Source organism: Buteo buteo, chromosome 2 (assembly GCF_964188355.1).
Source record: "Buteo buteo chromosome 2, bButBut1.hap1.1, whole genome shotgun sequence".
NCBI lineage: Eukaryota > Metazoa > Chordata > Aves > Accipitriformes > Accipitridae > Buteo > Buteo buteo.
Genome location: NC_134172.1, coordinates 74,341,472 through 74,365,491, shown reverse-complemented (window position 1 = coordinate 74,365,491; position 24,020 = coordinate 74,341,472). Strand labels below are relative to the sequence as shown.

Sequence of the window (24,020 nt, the reverse complement as noted above, 5' to 3'; positions counted from 1 at the left end):
TCCCTGAGAGGAAAGCGCCGGTCCCTGAGGGAAAAGTGCCGGTCCCCGAGGCGGGGGTGCCGGCCCCGGTCGGTCGGTCGGCCGGCCGGCGGCGGCGCGGCGGGGCAGCCCTCCGCCTCCCCCGCCTGAGCGATGCGCGGCCGCATGTGGGGCGCAGGCGGCGGAGTCTCCACCTCTTCTGGCAACTTGAACCTGTGGCTGCCAAGCTCCATTAAAGCTATCAGCAGTCGGGGGGGACGCGCTCCACAGCGAAGGCGGGGTGGGTTGCGGTGTTTTATTTTAAAAATATATATATATTCCCCCCCCCTCCTCCCCTTTCCTCCCCCCCTTCGGAAGGCTTGGGGGCTGAGCAGGGCGACCGCTCCGGAGCCTGCCCCGCAGCCCTCGCCTCCCGCCGGCGGGCCGAAGCCGGGGTCCCGCCGCCGCGGGCACCGGAGCGCCGGAGGCGGCCCATGGCTGCGCCGCCGGGCGCCGCGCCCCGCTGAGCTCCGCGGGCACCGGCGGCGATCGCGTCTCTCCTGCCGCCGGTTCGGCGAGGAAACAGAGCGGCCACCATGGTCCGGTGCTGGTGGCTCGCCGGGCTGCTCGTAGGTAGGTGGCACCGGCGGTCGCTGCCATTCCGGGGCGTGTGGAGGGGGGGGGGGAGCGGGTACCGACCGGCGTCGGGGTCGTCCCTTCGGGGGTGGGGGGGGAAGGCTCCCCGCCGCCTCCCTCTGCCCCCGGGAGCTGCTAGGAGGGTGGAAGGAGTTGGGGTGCAAGGGGATTGTATGGAAAGTGCAAAGAAACAGCAAGGAGCGTGCAAGAAGGGCGCAAGGAGAGCGCAACGAAACGGCAAGGAGGATGCAAGAAACCTTGCTGTAAGGAGATTGCAAAGAGGGTGCGAAGAAACGGCAAGGAGGGGGCGAGAAGGTTGCGAGGAGGGCGCAAGGAAGTTGCAAGGCGGGTCTCGGTGGGGCCGGCTCTGGGACGGGGGTCCCCCCCCCCCCCCCGGGGTGTCCCTGCCGCCCCGGGCCGTGCTGGCGGCGGGGCAGGAGGCACCTGGCGCCCGCAGCTCCGCTCGCTCGCTCGCTCCCTGCCCGGCTCTCCGCTCGGATGCCGCCCGGCCCGGGGAGAGTTTCCCCGGTGTGCGGCCCGAGCGTCCGCCGAGGAGCCAGGGCAGCGTTCCCGGGCGTGCTCCGCGCTGCCCTGCACCGTCTACCGCCGTTTCCCTGGGGAGGGGGACGGGCGGGGAGAGCCCCGGAGGGAGCCCAGAGCTCCGGGGATGCTGCCGAGCTGTGGGGCCGGAGAGGGGGGACAGGCCCCCGGGCGAGGGGCTTCCCTGAAGCCTTTCCCGTCCCGTCCCCCCCCTTTCTGAGCGGCGTGTGGAGATGCCAGAAGGGCTGGAGGTGCGGTGCTGGGCTGCCCTGGGCGGTGCTGGGCTGGGACTCAGCCTCTGCCTCCCCCCCGAGGCTCCCAGAGTGGTGAGGGTCGCTGCCCCCCCCCGCCCACAAACCCTGTCCGGCTTCCCCTGTGCCATTGGAGCCTGCTCCTGCCCGGAGCACGGTGAGAGCTTGAGCTGAGTTTAGATCCAGGAAGGGCTCAGAGGTGATTCTCGGTGGTGTTTCACTGGGAATTGGGAATTATCCCTGGGAGGAGGATCCAGCACCTGCCCCAGCAAGAGACAACTTCACAAGTAGTCTCCTGCTCCAGGGACGTGCCACCGAGCGCCAGCTGCACGGACCGACCCTCAGAGCAGCGCAGGCTGCACCTTCGGGGATCCCTTTCGGAAAGACGTCTTTCAACCCCACAGTTCTTGGAGCAGTTTCAGAAGAAAGGGTTCTGACTTAGAGACCATATGGGAGAACAAAGACAACTGTGCTGTGAAAAAAGGCAAAATGATTTCTGTTTACAACAAGGAGCAGAGCCAGAGGGAGGCTCCTCCATCCTTGGACAGTGTATTTTCCTAGGAAATGCAAGGGAGACTCTCGGTTGAGACTGCGCCCCTGAGCAGAAGGGGCAGGTGAAAGGAGGGGTGGGAGGGTGCCCCTCAGGCCCCGGTGCAGTCTGGACACTGGAAATCCAGACACTTGGGTTTCCTGCTGCTCGCTTCCTTTCTACCACTTCGTTTACTCATCTGAGGTTTTGGGCAGCAAAATACCACACTGACTGCCTCTCCAGCTCAGGGCTTAGTTTACTTATCGTTGCAAAAAAATTGTGTAGTGACAGCTATCAGACGTTATTTGCATTAAGTGTGAAGTACCAGACTACAGAAAGAAATCTCTAAGCCTGGTACTTCTCTAGGGTTACTTTTCTGTTCTCCTTGTGCTGGGTCTTTGTCATATGTTGCTCCCCAAAGATGAGGCTTAACAGGTTGGGAAAAATGTATTCTCCTTCTCTCTATATTTTAGGAGCTCGAGTTGCTCTGCTCAGAGATCTGTTATACTGCATTATGTAAGATTACTCATTAAGACTAATTAGAATACTTCTTTCTTAAATCCTCATACAATTTATTTTAGTCCAATCTAATTTAAACTCTGTGCTTCTTCCATCTGATGTCAGTGAGAGAATTTCCATTGATTTCAGTAAGAACAGAAGCTGGAACTTAAAACATATATTTAAATAGCTAAGTCAGATCCAGAACTCATTAAAATCAAAGCAAGGTTTGCCAGTGACTTCACTGTGAGCAAGACTGGCATTCTATATTTTGCATAAAACTGAACATCAGCATAAGCATGACACCAGTGCTAATTAGTTGAAAAAGGACTTTAGTTAGGTAACTGGATCTGATTTTGGGGTCCCCTCCAGAAAAGAGTCACTCATTCCTGGAAATGTCCCCAGAGAATTGCTGAGTTTTACCTAAGCTTTCATTAAAGTGTTCACATTCCAATAACACCACGCTGATATTTTTCATGTATAGCTTCTCCTACATGGCTTTAACATAAAAGATCTATTCTTGCTTTCAATGTTTATTTTAAGTTTGAAAATTACAGTGTTGGGGTAAGATAAGATCAGCAGTTGCATTCAATTAGGAAGAGAATCCCATAAATGATAGTAGTACATTCAATATAGATAGATATGCGTGTGTGTGTGTATTTGCACATGCATATATGCGTACTTACTATTAAATTAACTTCATTGTCTTTGCTTCAAATATGTGTTTGGGCAATGTTTACTTATCTAATTTATTTTTACCAAGTTGGTGGTTTTTATTCTTCGTTTCTCAAGTTGGCCAAAAAATCAACAACTAATGTATTATGCTGGATTGTGTGATATGACTCTATTTGTTCTTTCCATAATTACAGGTTAGCCATGTTTCAAAGTATATGGATATAGATAAAAACAGGGCTGAGATGTAAAAAAAGCACAAGTGAAAAAAATATCGTGTGGTTTCTATATTTTCCCCACAAGCACAAATTGTTGAGTAAGGAGATTTTCAAAAGCCAGAAATTGCTATGAAGAAAACCAAAGCTGGAATCCAATGCTAGGGGAGGCTGCATCTGGCAGAACAAAGTTTGGAAAGAGATTTTGCTTTCAATGGGATCCTGTGTTTCCCTACAACATAGCATATGTCATCTATAAAGACAATGCTTTCATGCGTGAGATACAATCACTGCTAAGATCAAGTTCAAAATTAGGAAGCACCTATACCATACTGTTAGACAATTCCTTTGGTTTTCTTACTTATTTGCTGAGGAAGATAAAGCTATGAAAAACAGAATTCCTAACTTCATGATTTTAAGATGGTGCAGCTCAGATACAATAATACTAAGAAGCTGACAGTGAGAATGTGAGAATTTTAATGTGTAACCCTTCTTCTGTAGGCTAAGTGTGCTGCCAGAAACTGAAAATACAATTCATAGAACAGCTCCTTCTCTACCTAGTTTAAATTGTGTAAGATCTGAGGGATTAGTAATCTGCAATCTGTGTTTTCTTTTCCTTTAAGGAGTTAAAGGTCTCATGCTCTAAAATGCAAAATTAGGAAAGTTCTGTTTCTGTGTAGCAGGAAAGAAACTCTGATGTCTATTTGAAATGCCAAAGCTCCAGAGTGTTAAGTGATAAGAGGGTTGAAATCCATCATTATTTTTGAGTTTTAGCAGGGCGATGGTGTGATAATCATGTCTTTCATACTGATGTTTTCTCATTTTCAGTGAATAGCTTATTAAATCATCACAGTTTGAATTCATCTGAAACTGAGAATACTACAGTGAAGCTCAGTTCCCGTGGCACTGTTAGACAGACGTTTGGATCAGTGCAACAACAGCTCTCAATTTACAACTGGTGTGGTGGTACATAAATCAACAGGAGAAGTCTCACCACTGAGCGTTTGAAGAGATTTGCTTGAGTTTAGTTTTTAAAATAATGCTTTAAACTTGAGTGTATCCCTTCAGTTGATCACTGAAAAAGTCCCCCATGGTTTCTACTAGGTTAATAGCAAACACTGACAAACATGTGACATTTTGGCCTCGTCTAAGTCGAAGACAGAGATCTTTGGAAGCAGGCTTTCACCCTGTACCCTGAGATCAAGGTATACACCAAGCTCCCCACTGAGACAATTGGATTCACCTTGTTCACACTCTTACTAAATCCACAAGTGCTGGACACTGGCAGGTTATGGCTTTTAAGTGTCTCATCTCCCCTGTTGATACAAAAACACATGTTATTTTTAAAGCTTTTCAGAGGAAAAATCATTTTTCCCAGTTAGACTCCCTGGAAAAGACGGATGAAAATACAAATGACAGCAAAGTTTTGCTGCAGAAAACTCCAAAGTTTTGTTAGTTTTGAGTAGCGCGAGTCCCGTTATTAGATTATGCAGAGCGTAGGTTGAATGTCAACTTTGATTTTAGCATCTGTCGGCAGTGTTTAAGAGAACTGGAACACATCAAAACTTGGCTAATGCTGACAGGCAAAACAGTAGACTGAAATTTCAGGCTATCTCGAAACCACACCCAGACCCCAAAACACATGTTAGAAGTAACTTTAATTCTGTGCTTCAGCTGAACAAGTAACCTTTTTCTGTGGTCAGTTGTGATTCTAAGTTAAACATGTGTGCGTATTTCTGGTGTGGGCTATGTATCAATTTACCACCTTTCTGCAGAGCTTTTTTTCTGAGGATACCTTCCGCTATGACTGCTTTTGAACGCCTTTCTCATCCTTGGCTTTGCAGGAGCCAAGTAGCCTCAGACTATTAGATCCTATTAGATCCTATTTTTATTACTATAAACAGTATCCTTGCAGCAGCGCCAAGAATCCTGTTGTGTTAGGTGCTAAATTAGGAGAGAACAAAAGGATCGTTCTTGCTTTAGTGGGTTTATAATCTAATTTCCTGGACTTAGATTTTCAACGGTGAGTACTTGACATTGCGGGAACCTACTGGGATTCCCAGCTGTGTCCAGCAGTTTAGTACCAATTGCAGTTGCTTATGTCTTTACACACCTAAATGCCTTTGTGCATCTGTCCCGTATTTCTAGTCCCATGGAGGCCAGGCAGTGATTTTGATGAGCAGGATGGCAAACAATGTGCTTACACAGGAGAGCAGCTGTCTCCCGTGGGAGCAGGGAACTGGGGCGCCTCCATGGCAGTGGGAGACTGAAAGGCCACTCAGAGTATCCCGCCAGCTCCCTGCCAAGAACGGGTTATTCCATGCTGTACTAATGCTTTGTTCAATCCCTCAAAATCCTGCCAAGCAAGTGGACTTGCGCTGCTGTCTAGATTGTGCCTCAAGAAGTTCACCCTGATACACAAGCCACATTTTTTCTTCTCTTCATTCACTCCCAACAGAACCTCTTTATTCACTGCAAAGAATTCCTTCCCTTCCTTGGTGTTCGTGCTTTGTGAATATTTATAGGCTGTTATCATGTCCATCTTGCCCCAGCTGTCACTCAGCCAGGCTACATGTACTCTGCTCTTTTAATCTTGCTTTGTAACTCAATCCCTCCCACCCCCTAATCATTTTTTGTTGTTCTACTCTCAAGTCCCGCCAGGTCCAGTTGCTCATTTTGCTTTGGGTAAATGCTATATTTATGTTAATATTATGTGGTGGGTGGTCCTCTCTGTGCTCATGGTCCATGTGAGTGATTTAGACGTTCAAAATGAGGTTGGCATTTTATAGCCAAGCCATGGCCTGATTACTGGTTCTGCTCTTCAAAGCAGTCCAGGAAAAAATACGCTTAGCCATCACTATTAAAAATGGCCACGATAGCCACTAATAAAGTGTCTGTGCAGGGGTTCGAGGGAGTTGCCAAAAACTGCATGGGTGCTCTATACATTCAAAATGACAGTGTAGCATTAATTTCAAAACCATGTGCTGTATTTTCTAATGAGTTTCCAGCTCATCTAAATTAAGGAAGATAGATGTAATATTTCCCATTTGGTAAGAATATGAATTCCAGTGAGAATTTAACTGAGTCACGGTAGTACCCCAGCATATTGTTCAGCCTTGGACTGAGTTGGTTTCCTTTAATTTTTGAAAATAAATGCTTTCCCTGATGTGTTCTTACCAATCTCATGCTGTCTAGGTACCCAGGGGATTAGGGATCATCTCACTATGGTCTCACCTATCTCACCAAATTAAAATTTAAACTTTCACCAATGTTCAAGGAAAAAAGCTCTAGCATCACCCTTCTTTCCTTTGGTTTCTTTTGGGTTTTGGTTATATATTTCTCTGTGCCAGACTTATGTGGCAATATCGATCAGAGTTTAACACAAGTCACGATGTGTTAGTGTAGCCTGAACACATTTGCTTTTTCCACTGCTTGCCAATGCCAAAAAAAGTAGACATGTAGCAATCATCCCATTAGTTCTTACCCCTCCTGATTAACCATCCCTCTCCCTCCAGACTCTGTCCTGTAGGTTTGTGTGGAGGTGGTGAATTGTTGCAGGGGAGCCCTGTGTTTTCTCTGATTTTGGCTCACAGCAGGAACCCATTCTCAGCATTCTTGTCCACTCCGCTGGACCCCCCGGCTGGGCTGCCCGGTGTGGGGCTGGCAGCAGGACTGGGCTCCGAGCTAAGGGCCAGTTACTGCTGAGCTGACCACAATGGTTGGGCCAACTGGGGCTCTCGGGCCATGTGGCATTGCTCAGCTGTTCTCCAGTAAATCTTTTGACATTGACCAGTTTAGCTGTGGAAAAAGCATACAAGTCCTCTTTCTGAGTCTGCAGTATCTTCTGAGGGGTGGGAGGGAGAAACACGAAGTGAAATGGCTGTATCTGTCAGGACAGCAAGTATGTGGTGAGTAAAGCTCCGTTGTGTAATTGAAAAGCGTGGCGTTTTGATTAACATTAACTGTAGGAGATCTCTTGGGAAGATGTACTCACATCCGCCTCTAGTGCTTTTATTTGTCATCGCAAGTCCTCTATGCCAACTCTTACATGTCTTGCTTAGTTCACTCCATTTGAGAATCTTTCATATCGTGTTTCTCCTTTGTATCCCTTCGTTCTCCAACTGGAGTGACGGGCATTTTCTGAATAAGGTGCTGATGCCATGTTGGTACGATCATGGGATCACTCCTATTTACAGACCCCAGTGAAACTGGAATCAAGCCCTGCAATCCCATTTACAGTGTTAGGCCTGGTTTTCTTCTTTGGGGTAAACAGCCAAAGAGGGCAGTTTTAAGAAGCCATTTTATTTAAATGTAGTTTATAGTGAAGAAGATCTTTGAGGTGCAGGAGAGAATACCTTCTCCCTTCTGGCCTTCCCTACCACAAATCCCTTCTGTCTTGTCATCTTGTCGCTTGACATGACACAGGAGAAATAAATGATTCCATGATTCCAAGAGCAAAATATTTACTTCTCTAGTGCCTTAAAAACCTCCAGTCAACTCACCACAAGTGCTTCACTATTTTAATTGTGGACATCAGGCAAATTAGGCAATGATCACAGCCTCAGAACAAAGCTAGGCTAAAGCCATAAAATAAGGTAGCTGAACCTGTTTGCCAGTGTGTTGAAAGTATGTGGTGAAAGTATGTTTTGAAAATTTCTCTAAAATCCTGGGCTGCTTGGGAATTTTGAGTTGTCCAAGTTGCCTCAGGATCTGCAGAATTTCATGTATGTTTATGCTCTGGTATGCACAGGAAACTCAAGGTGCTGCTCTGCAATGATAGCTAACATGTAATACATTTATTATGTCATAAGAATAACTGAGAAACATCTAGTGAATTTGAAGCATTTTACAAATAGCACAAACTGAGCACCAGACTGGTGAAACAGCTATATGTAATTATACCCGTTTTACAGACAAATAAGAGAAAGGATGAATAGATGAATAATAGAAATACTTTTCCAGAAGCCAAACAGTACTCCAGTGAAGGCGCTGGCATCCTCCCTCAACCACTTGACCACATTCTGGCTTCAATTCAGGGAGGCATTACTAATCAGGAAAAATGCTCATGCACTGGCTTAATTTCAAGCACATGCTTAAGTTTCACTGAAACCAATTAGACTTAAGCATGTGCTTAAATCCTGTCCTGAACTGGGTTCAATTTGCAGATAGGCAAAATGCACCGTTCTGCTGTGATACGGTTTTCCACCAATATAACCCAGTGGGTTATATTTAAGTTTTATAACTTTATAATATTATAATATAAAATGTATCTCTTCCCACAGAATTGTTCTCTTGGGAATGCCGTATTCTGAGTGAATTAAAAGCACAACTAACTTAATCTCCACACAAATGCAAGAAAAATTGATTTGCTAAATACAAACATTTTCTTTGCTTTTAAAAGAATGCTTATTCCTTTAGTGGCTAACCCCAAATCCATTCTGCGTGCTCTCTTGAGAGAAAAAATGCTAAAGAAACACTGTTTTGCTCTGCTAATGAAGTCTGTGTGGATAAGTATAATTCACTTATGCAGAATATATTGATATGTTTCTTGTCGTCCATTTCATTCCACTCTGAACATTCCTCAGAAAATATCAAAGGTTTTATGTCATCTCTAAATGAAGAAATGTGTAATGCTCCATGACTTCAGGCACTGATCTTATCCCTGTGAATGGGTGACTAACTGAAACATTAGAATTATAAATGGGAATAATAAATTCTGGCCATAGGAGGCAATAACATGTAACAGATTAAGCAATCTAGCTCTGGAGAAGAGTTGATCTACAGTAACTAATTTGGTGCAAACTGTAATGTATGCATTTTCTCCTCCATTTATAAAGAAACAGATGTGTGACTCAACTTTGCTTTTTTCCAAAGTCAATCTGCTTAGAGGAACACAAACAAGATTTGGTTCCAACAAGACATATTACAGTATTTCTCTCCTGGTTGGTATTTTTTTCCTTTAAAAGTGAGAAGTGGGTCTGAATCTGGAGCGTACAGCAGTTATGTAGCACAACCCCACTGGCAGGCTCTCATTTTCAGGCTTGGCCATTGCCTAGGAATCTTTCGTCTTAATTTTACCAACAGTTTACTTTGCAGAGAATTTCCAGTTCTGCCTTTCTATCATTTGATGCTGTGGGTCTGATTTTTCTGAAAGTCATTTGTACAAACAAGTGTATGGAATAGTTGGTCAGTATTTGCTAGTGCTGTTGTCTCAAGGCTTGATCCAGTTTTTGCTGATTGCAGTGATCAGCCGCCATTCCCAGTTACTGGCATTCCTAATTGACTGAGTGCTTGTGCAGCCCCATTGCTCGGAGACTTTGGGCCGGTACTTTGGATGCAGCACGCACCAGAAAGCTGGAAAAAGATACTGTTTTGTCTAGCTGCTGTACTGAGGAGCTCTCTGGAAACACTTGTGGTTAATCGATACAGACAGACGGGCTAACGAGTGAGTGGAAGAGATCACAGTTGCGGATTTTTTTAGATTTTCCTATGAATGAGTATTTTTGTCTTGAAGATGAATTGTGAATAATTCCTTCCTCCTGCCCAAGAACTCTATAAAGCAGTTAATTTGTGTCTCTTAAGATGGAGAGAGGAACTGCTCTGATGTGCTTCACCAGCGGCTAACAGAGTGACATATGAGTGACAGCCACTTTATGCTGCTCTTGGAATAGAGATGTACTGTAACTACAGATTTTAGGTCTGGAACTGAACTTTTCCAGCTTGAAAGGATCTTTGGATCTGGTGGGGCTGGGCTGAAGTATTTGGGAGAGAAAAGCAGCCACAAAATTTGGACACAAGCCAATAGTTTTTGGTTTGAGGATGCATGCAGCTTGGATTCTTGTGTACAGTTAAGACAAAATCCCTAGGAATTCCCATCATATCAAATATTTACATTCTGGAGCATTTTTTTAAAATTTTTTTTTCCCATGGATTTTGATCCTGATTATAAAAATTCCCTCTTCTATTGAATGTGTCAAAATGTAGTGATTGCGTTGCCAAAGTGTCTGTGCTCTCAAACAATGTAGACTTTTAGTGTTTCTGCCAAAAGTAGCACTAAGGGTTCAGTCAAATATTGAAGCTTCTGCTGCAATAAACACACTCAGAGTGCAGTTAGCGAGTTGAGAATGGGGCTATATTCTGTGCTGTTATTTCGGTATAGCTATAGACTACACTGATGCCTCTGGAGTCTTTCTGTGGTTATGAGCAAGAGCAAATCTGACCCTTATAGTCCGTTACCTCTAATACAAATACAGTTCTTTTTTTAGTTTACCGTATTCTCTAGGATAATGATTTCATGTTTGTTTTCAGTGTAATTCAGTTTGGACTGTCCTTGTACTGATGGGTCTTGAAAAGCTTTGCCAGTAATTAGGCCTCTTGATAGGGCAGTCAGATGAAACTTGGCATATTCTGCAGGTGAGTAAAAAAAGACCCGACCCAGGAGTAAGGAGCACACAGGAGTAAATTTGCCCGAGGCCGTGGAGCAAAGTCATGGCAGAACTGAGATGGGGATGCAGAGCCCCGACTCCTAATGGGCTCTACTAAATGGGCACCCATGGGGCAGCCTGCATGCATGCTGCAGCTGCCAAATTAAAGGCTTAACTAATAGCAGTGGGTTTTTTCATCCAATATTTTCCCATTTTCAGTTGAAGACTCACAGGAACTGCTTTTTAGGAAGGACTAGTGCAAGCAATTGTGAAGGAGCTGGCTATGCCTGCTTGCCATGTCCAGCTCTAAAAGGTGATAAAACCAGTACAATTGTGAGTCTGCTCCAAAAAGAGCCCTTAACACTAATAATGCATCTTTCCAGCTAGTTGATGCACTCCAGTGCCTAGTGAGGTAACAGAAAATCCAAGGCTGGTTTCACTGGCCTTTGGGTAGGTAGGCTGCTTCTGTTACTGCTCTCCTGCTTCGCTGGGGGCTTCACTTTCCATGTGTTTATTCCCTTTGTGGTAGTTTCAGGGTTTGCGTGCTTAAACGTACACAAATACATTTCAAGGACTCTGTTACTGTGACGTGTAAAACCTTTCCAAATGGCAGCACCATAGTGAAGTGACCGAATTTGTCCACCAGACGCAAGTCTTCAATTATCTATTACTAGATTAGTACTAAAATACTATTTGAGTGGAAATCTCTCTGCTTTACCACATGTTCAGGGGCCTCTGACTTGCACAGCAGACGTTTAATTACCGAGTTCCCGTTTGATTTGGTATAAGGGCTTATATTTGTGGCAAACTTGGATGTTGGAGATTTGTAACAGGGATTTAAACCTCTGTGTGTGTAGGATGTGTTGATGCCAGGGATGAGAGGCTCTTGTCTTGGAATAAATGGGCTGTGGGAATCAGGGGAGCCTCCCTGGTAGACCCCAGCTGTGAATCTCACCCTGACTGTTTGTATTTGTGTTATATCCTGAGCTTGTGAGGCAGGGAATTTTGCTGATGTTGCTCAGCAGCTCGTAGTCTTGCCCATGGTTTGCACCGGATCCGTATGCGCTAGTTTAATCTGCAAACGCTTCTTGTTAGGAAGGTGATTGCACTCTCGAAGACAGGCCTGGGCCCTTCACAATCTTACCTGTCACTTCTCTCACGTGCAGCCAGATGGCTTGGGTTTCTTTTCCCAGTGAAGGGTCTGGTTTAGGCAAATCTCCCTATAAAGATCACAGGATGGTTCAGGTTATATAGAAGTACGTATGTGGCCCACAGGGACTAAGACGAGCAGTTGTGACTCTCTTATCTTGATCTCCTTGACTCAGGCACAGGGTGTGCAAATGTTCAGCATTGTCACTCTGTGGGAAGGTAATACCTATATGTGAGATCTTTCTTTCCTGCTGGTAGGCAGGCTGGAACGCAACCTGTGTCCTAACCATTGGTATGTAGTGAATAAAAGTTGGCTTGGAAATTTCCAGCACACTACTAGGTAAAGTGTTAAGTACAGCTAGAGCGAGCGAACCCCATCTGGGCTTATAAAGCCCCGAGCAGCCCTGGGCTGGGCTGAACACTACCAGGCCAAGGGATCGGCCTCTGCCAGACAGGGCAGTTGTACGATAGCAGAAAATCGGTGGGGTTTCAGGAGGAGCTTCACCGAGAGCTCGTTTTGTGGTGTTATAAAGAGGTAAATCCCAAGTTTCTTACCGAAGCAAACTCACGATGAGTGCAACAGAAGTTTGCTTAAGTAAAGAGTGAATAATATATAGGAATGTATGTACATATATATGTGTGCATGCAAAGGTCTTCAGGATTTAGCTGAGTGTTCACACATTCCCTAAGCCAATAACATCCGTTGTTATGGGAAATGAGGTAAGTGACAGAATTACTGTCCTTATGGCGGGCGACAGGCGAGTCTAATGTTCCCATGCTGTAATTCCCTGTTTCAGTTACTGCTTCAACAATAGCTTGAGAGAGAGAGAACACGAACAAAGAGCACTCAGTTTTATTTGAAGATTTCATCTAAAAAATAGCTGGGTTCAGCTGAAACTCCAGTTGGGAAACAGTAAAACAAAAAATCTGTATCCTTAACGAAGAGCTCGCTGCTTAGCTAACCCATTTGGCCTTTCATTCTCCAGCTAGCTCTTCTAGCTGAAGCAGCCAGAGGAGTTTTTGCTAGGCGATGGCGTTTGACATGTTTTCTGTCTCAGTGAAGCACTCAAGAAGCCGAGCACTTGGCAGGATCCGGGCTGTACCTGCAGCTCCCTGCCAGACCTCCGCACGCCTCCTTGGCCTGGCACCCCAGCTCCCCGCAGGCGAAGCCCCCGCGGGTTCGGTAGGGCGAGTCACCCTCCACGCAGCCCGTGCCGGCCCCGAGACGAGCCCCCAGCGGGACTCCCGGCCCTGCCCCGCCGCGGACCCACGCGGGGCCGCTGCTTCGCGGGAGCCCGGCGCCGAGGCGGAGACCCGCTGCCTGGGGAGGGGAGGGGAGGGGGGGGGGTGGTGGTGGTGGTGGAGGGGGCGCAACCTCCGCGGTGCTGACGCCCCCTCCCCTTCTCTCTCGTCCCCCGCGCAGCCTGCGCGGCCGCGGAGCCGCCGCTGCGCTGGGAGCCGCGGTGCCGGCAGCAGCTCCGCCACCTGCAGGACGGCGCCAGGATCGCGGCGCGGCTGCCGCCCCGTCTGGAGGGGCGCTGGGTCTCCACCGGGTAAGGCACCCTCACCACCCCCCCCCCCAAACCCCCTTCCCCCGGGAACGCACCCCCAAACCCCCGGGGCGGACCCCCCGGCCCGGCCCAGCCCCTCTGCACTGCTCCTGCCTCCCCCCCCCGCACCGAGCAGCCGAGCAGCATGGGGAGAGCAAGTAGCTGAGCAGCAGAAAGCAAGTCTGTTCTGTTCTCCCCCCTCCCCAAGCACCCACCCCGGGCTGGAGGGAGGCCTGAGGTCCCCCTACACCCTGAGCGCCCGTAGAGCCTCTTGCCTCTCTTCCCCCCCTAAGGTGCAGCTGCTGAGCACACCCGGCTGAAATGGGCAGAGCATCCTTGACACCCCCCCCCCCCCCCGCCTTGGCACTCCTCTGTGGACGTTGAGATCCTCTATCCGCCACTGTCACATTTTGGTAGCAGATGCCCAGATCTTAAAATCACCCACAGGTGGCCACCGGGTGTGGGAGGCTGTTGCCCACGATGCTGCTCCCGCCCGTGCTCGCCCCTCTCCTCCCACACCCCGGGTGTCCCTGGGGAGGGATTTCACCCTGTGCACCCCCGGCTGCGGACGGCTCAGGACTGCCTTCCTCCCCAGGTGTGAGGTGCGGCCGGGACCCGAGTTCCTCACCCGATCCTACCTCTTCTACGCCAACCGCCTCTTCAAGGCTTACCAGTTCTACTACTGGGACCCCTCCTGCCGCGACCCCTCCTACTCGCTGGTCATCAAGGGCAAGCTCCGGCTGCGCCAGGCCTCCTGGATCACCCGCGGGGCCACCGAGGCCGACTACCACCTCCACAAAGTCGGCATCGTTTTCCACAGCCAGAAGGCCATGCGGGAGGTGGCCGCCTGGATCAACCAGACCTCCGGCGAGGGCTGCAGCGGATTCCTGCCCCCGGGGCGCACCTGGGCTCCCGGAGCCCTCTACGAACTGCTGAGCGCCAAGACCGAGCGCGACTGCACCGCCGCCTTGGGCTTCGCCATGCACGAGCTCAGCCTGGTGCGGGTGGAGAAGCATTACCAGCCCTTGCTGCAGCCACAGCAGAGCGGGAGCCGGCTGGTGGAGGAGCTGTACCTGGGGGACATTCACACGGAGTGGGTGGAGAGGCTCCACTACCGACCGACCGGTTATCAGCAACCTATGCAGAGCGCCGTGGTAAGGACGATGCCTTTACGCGGTCCCCTCATTGATTCACAGGCTTTGCCAAGCGCCCGTGATTTCCTTACTGTTAAAATACCGCCTGCCTGCGCTTAGCCCCCTTCTGTCCTAAGGACACACGGATGAGGAGGTGTGGGGCTGTAGGCGCGGGTTCCGAGGGTGTTGCCTGGGTGCTCCGCGGCACGTGGGGCTCACCCTCTGCCTTACCGAGAGAGCGCGACTGGGCCGGGTGAAAGCTCGGCAAAACCAGTATCAGAAACAAGCCTGCGCTGGCACGGGCCTGGAGTTAATGGCTTTTCTTTAGCTCTGTGTTTTCCTAGGAAATGCAGTTTCTTAGTTTCCTGCACCAAAGTCAGCGAAAGCTTTGGGCTGCACATCATTAGAGACTGCCTGCTCTGTCGTTTGTCTTCCTCCCCTCTCTTTCGCTCTTTGTCATGTCCTCTACGTTCAGAGAGGAGCGAGGAAGCAACGTCTGCCATTAAATCATTAGTCTTTGGTGTAATGCCATTAGAAGAGGAAGCTGCTGTGAATACAATTATGTTATTACACAGAAATCAAACTTTCATTTTGACATAAATAAAACTGAGCAGGAGACTTGGTTTCCTTTTATTTTATTTTATATTTTATTTTGCAGCAGGTTAGTTTATTTCGAGGAAAGCACATTTCTATCCGAATCATAGCTAATCAATTCAGAAATGATTGAGCAGTGAGATGGGGTGAATAAACCTCTCTGAACTATACCAGATAGAACTGAATTAACAGAAAAAAAAAATTGCTTTGGGGCAACATTTCCCCACATCCAAAACTACACCAACTGAACTCTGAAAAACACAGAGCAACACCCCTCTCCCCCTCGAAAGTAACATTCTCAAATTGGTTAAACTTCTGTTATCTTGGGCCAAAACCATATATATGAGCAAAACCAGATGGTAAACATAAACACTTTAAAAAGTTAATTTAAAACCAAATCTAAAGATACCGAAATTCACTTTCTGAATATAGCACTGTAATTAATCAGCTAACAGCTCTCCAATGGACCAGCACATGATGTCACCACTTGGCGATAATTAGAAGCTGCCATACATTAGAAATAACTTCACACGACTGGTTTAAGCAAGTCAGATTTTTGGCTCCATGTCTACAGTGATAATTTTATTGGACACAGGATTTTTCTTTTTTTTTTTTTTCTGTTCTCTGAACTAACATCTATTTGCCTGTGCTGGTGAGTTACACAGCTATGTTAGGAATTATTTTTTAACCCTCTTTATGAAAATACCACTCTTTTTCCCTTAAATTTATATCTGTTTTAAAGAAACCCATTCTCCCCAAATTACCTTTCATTATCAAAGAATTTCCTGTTTAAGGAGAGCATATATATTTGCCAACTTCTGGGATTATTTAGCCATAATGTACTGTGTACTGTCAGCACTCATTAACGTGACAGTAGCAGTAAAGCAAGCTGAAAATGACTAAATTACAGTAGACTCCAATCAACTTGCATGTAAATTACCCACCCTACAGTTAACTGAGCTATTTAACCTTGTTGCGTATGACAGTTCAGTAAAGATTAGCTCGTGTTCTAGAAAACGATATAGCGTTCAAACCGTGGTTATTTAAAAATAAATCAGTTGTGATATATGAAGTATAAGAAAAAGTTCCAAGCTACACCAAAAAACCTCCTGGCATTGGATCAGCTGCAGGACTGGTTTGACTCAGGGTTCTGCGTGAAGCACAGGTCAGGTCCTCGTTTTGCAGTAGGTCCTTTTCTTTTCCGTCTCTGGTGCAGTGCCCATTCTGGCTGCTTGGCAAACCCGCTGCCTTCCTCCCAGCCCACCTCACCTGCCACCTGGACGGCGGGGGGGAGCGCGGGCAGGGGCTCTCTGAGGCCGCGGTAGGAACGGGGCGAGGGGGAAGCAGAACGTGCCGTGCTTTTGGCTGTCCTGGAGGGGCTGCCATCAGCGCGGTGTAGTACAGCCACAGAAGCCTCCCCACGGTAAGGTTTCGCAGCCTTTTCGACTGCCAAAAAGAACGCACTGTTTCTTCTGAATTGGTGCAGAAATGCGCTGGTGTAGCTGACATCTCCCAGCACCCTCATCCTTACCCGTGGGTAAGCGCAGCAGCTTGCAGCGGAAAACTTGTGGGGAAACAACCTGGATGGCCCGAGGGAGCGTTCCCTGCCCTTACAGGAGCTCTGCCCTTGCCCTGTCCTCCTCCCTGCAGCCTATCCCTAGTGGCCCTGGCACAGGGCAGAGCGCAGCCTCAGGGCACAGACCTCTGTCCTTCCCAGCGTACCAGAATAGCAAAGAGCCAGGGCAGCGCTTTATCCCAGTTAATCTGCTTGGAAGTCTTGGGCCAAGTTCATTGCAGTTGAACACCCTGGTGCGGAAGAGGGGAGTTTGAGCTTTTTAAATATTCTGAAATGGTTTTTTTGCTGATCAGTTTACAAAAACATTCTTTTTTGTCTTCTGCAGCACCACGTGCATCCTTGCCCAGCCTGTGGGATTATATACAGAGCTGATGAGCACCACCCACCCATACTACCCGTCAGAGCTCAGCTGCCGATGCAGCTCAGCGGCAGCTGGGTGAGCACCCACTGCGAGGTCCGACCTGCGGTGCTTTTCCTTACCAGGTACTTCATATTCCACGGTAACAACCACACCTGGGAAGGTTACTACTATCACTATTCCGACCCACTCTGCAAACAGCCGACTTTCACCATCTACGCATCTGGGCACTACACCCAAGGCATCCCCTCCTCTAAAGTGAGAGGTGGCACAGAGCTGGCTTTTAAAGTCACCCAGGCTCGGGTGACGCCAATGGACCAGGTGACGGTGATGATGCTGAACTCCTCAGAACCTGGAAGCTGTGGGCTGACAAGCTCCTGGAGTGCTGGGGTGGAGCAGGATATAACACCCACAAATGGATGTTTGGCTTTGGGCATCAAGCTGCCCCACACGGAGTACGAGCTTTTCAAAACGGAGCAAGACGTGAAAGACCGCAGCCTGCTGTACGTTGGCGAAAGGCCCACGGACGGATCCAGTCCCGACAGTCCAGACAAGCGACCCACATCGTATCAGGCACCTCTGATTCAGTGTGCTGGAGCACCAGAGGAATTCTCTAACTATGTTAGTCTAAAATACTTGGGAAAAAAGGATGCTAATGGGAGTGAAGCACTAAAATCTTTGCCTGTGGCCTTTTTATTGTTTATAGCACTTCTGTTTTTAAGATGGGACTAGTTATCTATTCAGGTACAGCACAGAATTCAGATAGTCTTTGTGCTAGCGTGATTTTTATATCCTTCAAATGAGCACATCTGGAATCAGTTTTACTCAGATTTGGAAACACTTTTTAAAAACACCCAACCACAGTGAACGAAGCCAAGAAGATATGCCTGACTACATAGTGTTTGTCCTGTGGCTTTATTGCCTAATCTCCCCTCTTTGCGTACAAATTTAATGTAGTGACATGGATGCGCTGCACATTGCAATAGATAATTCGGCAATATGAGGGGGAAAAAACCGACATCAATTACAATTGCTGCTTTGAGCTTTTGACATTGCTAAGATTTAATCATGAGCTTGATTCAGATGTAATTCAAACATCCAAAGTGTCAGCTGCTGAGTTTCTTTGAGGTTAAGTTCCCACCCATCATACTCCTTATTGCTGTTCTTGCAAATTTAATCTGCAGAGTCAGTCAGCAATAAACAGTCAGCAAGTGTTCTTGATAAGGGCACAGTTAATCATGCCTCTCTCAGTTTACAGACATTTTCTGCAGTTTTCCTGTGTACGTACGCACACAAAGATGCAACATACAATTTTCCACTTATGTATGTACCAAAAGCAGCCCTCGGAGAGCATTACCTCGACAGACTGTTATGCCTGACCCTGGTCATAAAAGAAGATCCAGTCAATGGAAAACGCTTCTGTGCACAACCGCTCCAACCTTCAGCATTACCTAGCTGCAGGCACTGCATCTTTGCTGCATTATTCTGGCTTTTCCAGTGCAGTACTGGCCTGCCCTTCAGTGCATCAGCAATGGCCCCATGTCACTGCCCGCCTTGTCCAGCAGACAGAGGCACTGCCAGGCAATTGTGACTCCCACTCATCATGCACCAAGCGAAGCGAAAGATCGCTTAAAAGTCTTCTCAGGCTGTGTATTTTCACTGTCTCATTTTTAGTAAGTGTTCTGGCATACAGTTGTTAATCCAGCTCTCCTTTCAATCGAAATGTCACTTCCCGCCTCATTCCTATAAAGATGTTTTATAAATCTGCCTCTAGTGAATAATGGGCTACGGAGATACTCAGACAGCACAGTCAGGTCAAACTGATTTCTACTGACAAGAAGGACAAACTAAGAAATTATATTCCCTGCCTGCTGCAGCTAAGAAGCATATAACTTACTTGGAGAAGGCCTCCTCCCAGTAGCTAAATCCTCTCCAAATAAGCCTATATATCTTACTCACAAAGGATATTTTGTTAAACCAGCTATGCAATAGCTACCTTCTTAATGCTGTATTTACAAACTTGCAGCTTGTACTTAGATAAATTATGGGTTTTATAACATAAAAATACTTTTGGGGGATCTGTACATTAACTAATAATTCAAATGAGATGCTTATTAAATGCATACAATTGTGACATAAACGTTGTCAGCATGTTCCAGGCATGATCGAGTATTAGTTATGCACATAAACAGTTACACTTTTAAGATGATACACAAAAAGGCCAAGCTTGGCTACCTCACCTTTGGTTCCCTCTACAATCAGTGGAAAAGGAGACTTCTCCAGGGTTAGTTCACCAGGCAAAATACCTCCCTGTTTCTAAAGGTTGTTGTGTTTTGTTGCCTGCTACTGTGTGGAGATCCATGGGCAAATGTTTGAAGAACTGCAAGTGCATCTTGCAGAATGGGGCATTTCCTTTGGGATGTCCCTGTTGAGATGCTATGAATCAGGGCAAGTCTGGGGTAGCACAGCTGCATCTCATGTAAACCATACACATGGCAGAACTTTCTTAATCAGCAAAGTTACATGTTTCTGCAGGACCCAAAGATGTCCATGGCAAGATTAGGGAACAGCCTTCTGCTGTCTTTGGAGGGTGGGTGGAGGAGGGGGAAGGCAATTCCTGCTCTTCATTTACACCCAAGAATGAGATTTGTGTGCAGATACTTCTTTTTCATTTACATAGTATGGAAACGTATTAAACTTAGCAAGTATTCAGACATCGCATGGTGTAAAAACTCCTCCAAGATCACAGATCCTTTCAAGGTGGTGATGGGATTAACATGATGTAAAAAGTTACAAGACAGCATCACATACTTGTGCAATGTATGCAACGAGCACTTGAGAAAGCTCCCACCACCTCCCCATAGCAGGTCAACCGCCATTCGGCTCCAGCAGCACTGGATGCTTAGACACAGCTCCACAACTCTGCACAACGGATGGGCTACGCTGACTAAACCTCCCTATGAAAGCTTCATCAGGAGCCTCTTTATCCCCTGTTTCCCCATTTTAAGTATACTTCTGAAAGACAAAAAAAAGCCATGAAAAAGCTATTTGCATAAATATCATAACTTTTATTGTTCTGTTCACAGTTTGTGGAGAAACATTCCTAAATTACAGTTATTCTCTCTTAAGAATTCATGCCTTTTTCCAATTTGAATTTGCCTGGCTTTGATTGCCAGGCAGTGGTTCTTGTTGTGTTGCTCTTTTTAAGATCAAAGAGCTGCAGTGGTCAGTATGTTTTCCCCGTGAAGGTACCTATGCACTGTAATCAAGACATTCTCAATTTTGGTAGATAAACTCAGCCAACTGAGTTTAGTCTCTCACCCTCTCTAAGGCATTTTCACACTCCACCAGTAATTTTTGAATCTTTTTTTTGCATCCATTGTAATTACTCAGCTTCTCTTTTAAAATGTCAATATCCAAGTTGCATCCAAAATACCCAACTCTCACAGCTGAGACACACAGAAGTATAATCACTTACTGCTAATGGTAATTAAAAACAAGAACACATTCTTATTCATTAGTCTTTTACCCTGGGACTGCACGGGGAACACATGTGGAGCTCTTACTCACTCTGGTCCTGGGTATGGATATTTTTGTCATGTTACCATTTTATCAGTAGTGATTTTGTATTCCAGTGATCTGGAACCACTGAATCATATGGGGTCCCAGCAGAACCCTTCTATGAGTATCCCCTCTCTCTGAACGACCACTTCTGAAACGTGTGATTGTCAGAACACACCAAGCTTTGCAGGGGCCCAGATACACTCGCATCACTCTAATCCCAAAGAAAACTGAAAAACAAAAGACAGAATGAAATGACTTACATTATGCTCCTTCATCTCCTTTTTCATCCCTTCCCTGGGGGTGTCAAGCTAGCTACGCACTTCACCTGGGCCGTCCTGTCCTGTCCTGTTTGCCATCCTTCTCATCAGCAGGTCAGAGATTGCCCCATGCATCTCCCTTAGAAATACAGATACAAGGTTTCTAGACCTACTGGATTTAAAAATATTGATTTTTAATATTAAGCATTGCTAATGAGTGACATCACCTTTCCAATTCTTACACGATCACTAGCAGCTTTACCACCTGCATCTAGTAATAGTCCTTACCCTACCACAAAGATTTCCTCTGAACTTCTGCTCTTTTATCAGCCTCTCCAAGCACTCCAACCCATACTTTTTTTTTTTCCTCTGGCTATGGCTTGCCTTATTAATTTTCTACACTTCGTAACTCTCATTTTGAGTTGATTGCTGTCTGCTTCCCTTTTTCTTATTTGTTTTATATTACTTTACATCTAATTTTCCCCTTCATTTCATTACTGTAACAGGATGGGCGGTTAGGCAAAGCTGTCCCTCTTCTCGATTGCAAAATTATTGGGTTTTTGGCCATTTAACACCTTTCACTTAAAAACCTGCCAATTCTAATTCAGTTTTCCATCTAATTTCTTCTTCACTACCAGATTTGATAAGAAATTTGCTCAGCTGTGCCCTTTTGAAGCACCAATTACATTTATTAGCATTTCACATGGCTGTATGCCAAGCTTGAAAGTAATCAGGATTCCAACTTCCTAGTTCTGCAATTCATTTATCTTTATCTGACATGAACAAGACAAAACCAAGTAAATTCATGTTTCATGTCTAACACTGCATCAGAAAAAACAGGTCTAGGACCTAGACAATGAACATCAGTCCTGACTACTGGATTCCTTTCAACTGTAAAATAAATATATACCTTTTTATTGTACCTGTGAAGAAAACCAAGCTAACATGCACTGGCAGGTTAGTACCAGCTGAAAGTCAATGGTAACAGGCACATGTGTCTTGGAAAACTCTTCCCCATTCACTTCTTACAGAATACTTTACAAAAGTTTCATCATTTTTTAACCACTCAAAAAAGCAAAGAAAAATAAAATAATTTTCAAACACTCTGAATACATTTACTAGCTTCCTATACTGAGTCTAAGCATGAAAGTCTTTCATACCTTCTTTAGTATCATAAGCTACTCAGACAAGTTGCCTTTGCAATTTTCTGTTTCTCTAGCAGGGACAAAAATTTGAAGCACGAGCTGAGTTTGGCCGACATAGTCATGGGTTTGATCTCCTGTTCACAGCTTAATAGTAACTTATTTTTCCAATTAGCCATCTTCATGCCCCCCTGTTTACAATACCTCAGAATGTATTTTGCATTCTAGATTTCCAAACAATTCTTAAACTGAAACAAAACACAAAGTTTTAAAACACTTTGGGATATATTAACAGCATTGAGCTAGTGCTTCATTTGATAAACAATCCACACTGAACATAAAAGCCTATTATTTACTAAAAATAAATATGCTGCATTGAAACAGCAGAAAAAAGCTGGAGACAGATGGTTGACAAGACTCATTGCTCCAAACTACACAGAGTGAAGAGGAAGAAGGAACAAATTTGATCAAAGAGGAAGCAGAAAGGTGAGTCGTTACCTCGGATGGGAAAAGGCATCTGGGACCAGAGTTAAGACATCCATGTGAAGGGAGTGCTTCTGCCAGGCAGCCCGGGTGCAGCCACAGAGCATTCCCGTGGGCCAGAAGTCAGGGCCAGGCAGTCAGGGAAGAGCAAGACTGGAAGAGCAATGGGAAGAAAGAGACTGAGATGAAAAATAAATAGGCAGCAGAGAAGAAAAGCCACTTAAAGATGCTTGGCTGGACATCAGTTTCTTTGCCAAGGAGCAGCGAGGGAACAAGGATGACTTGGATTCAATCAAAGGGCTGAGGGAGGGAACGGAGTGAGATTTGACAGCTCAGGCAGAAAAGATCAGGAAAGAAATTGGGCAGGAGAGTCTGCAGCCTTCACAGAAACATTCTTTTGGGCTCAGAACTGAAGCAAATATTCCTGGCTCCAATCACACTTCTGTGTGGCCTCCTAGTGAAACATGAAAACAAAAATTGCTGCTTCAGCTCAAGAGTTACTCACCACTACATCAGATGCTTAGGTCCAGAATGAGTGTCCCTACGCAGAACATAAAGGATTCAATCCTGACACACACATGGGTTACACCTAATAGCTGATGCCATTTTTTAAGTTCAACTTTTAAAAACCTAATTATACGTATCTTAAGAGAACTTAAGATTATGTAAGGTCAGGCACACAAAGTTTAGCAGTTTTAGACAACTTCTAGGCAGCCTTAGCCCACTTTTTGACCCGGTACTGAAGGCTTGATCAGATACTGCAACATACTCACAGAAAGTGGCCAAACTAACAGCACACAAACTTGTTTTTGCTATTTCCTAACTTCTGAGTGCTTGACTTTGTACAGCCTTAATAAAGGTTTTTTAAAAGTAGTTGTGTGTGGATAATTGTGTGTGGGAATTTTGCCAACTCAAACATGAGGGAGTTCAAGAGGCTTTTCTAATCTTGTGAGTTTATCCACGGAAGAAAAAGATTTTATTAAAAAAAATGAAGTACAGCTAAACTGGGAACAATACTTTACTACAGGCTGTTCTGTTCTTTAAAGGCACTTCAAAATCTTGGGGAAAAAAAATCACAAAATTAGGAACTTATTAAATAAGAATGAAATGTACTGATGCAGAAACATAAACAGAAATGCCAGATGTATAATGTCAACTTGTAATATGCAGCTTCAATTAGTTCTTCTTAATTCATTTGTTTTCTTAACTTCTTTTGTTTTGCCATCTGGAAAAGGCCATTTTCTAATGACAGATCATAGGAGGAAAGATCCAAAGTTCAAGTTTGCTTGAAGGAAAAGCAGCCTTGTTTCTGTGTTCATAGACTCAGTGTTCCTTTTTGTAGTTTTCACTCATGCAGAAGCTTCAAGACAAACTTAGGCCTGAACTGAGAGGCAAAAAGATCTACACGGATGTTTAGTAAAGTTTTGAAAAGTTTTACTTTTTGAAGTAAAAATGTGAAAACAGTTCTGTAAAAGGAAATGAAGCCACAGG

General features: G+C 45.9%; 1 protein-coding gene across 1 annotated transcript; it reads left to right on the top strand.

Moving 5' to 3' along the window:
* The first annotated feature begins 227 nt into the window (after positions 1-227).
* Positions 228-19,962, top strand: APCDD1L (APC down-regulated 1 like). The gene is made up of 4 exons (XM_075020026.1): positions 228-591; positions 13,296-13,425; positions 14,018-14,576; positions 17,051-19,962. The coding sequence occupies exons 1-4, from the start codon at positions 555-557 to the stop codon at positions 17,813-17,815; spliced, it is 1,491 nt and encodes a 496-aa protein (XP_074876127.1). The 5' UTR covers positions 228-554; the 3' UTR covers positions 17,816-19,962.
* The last annotated feature ends 4,058 nt before the right edge of the window (positions 19,963-24,020 follow it).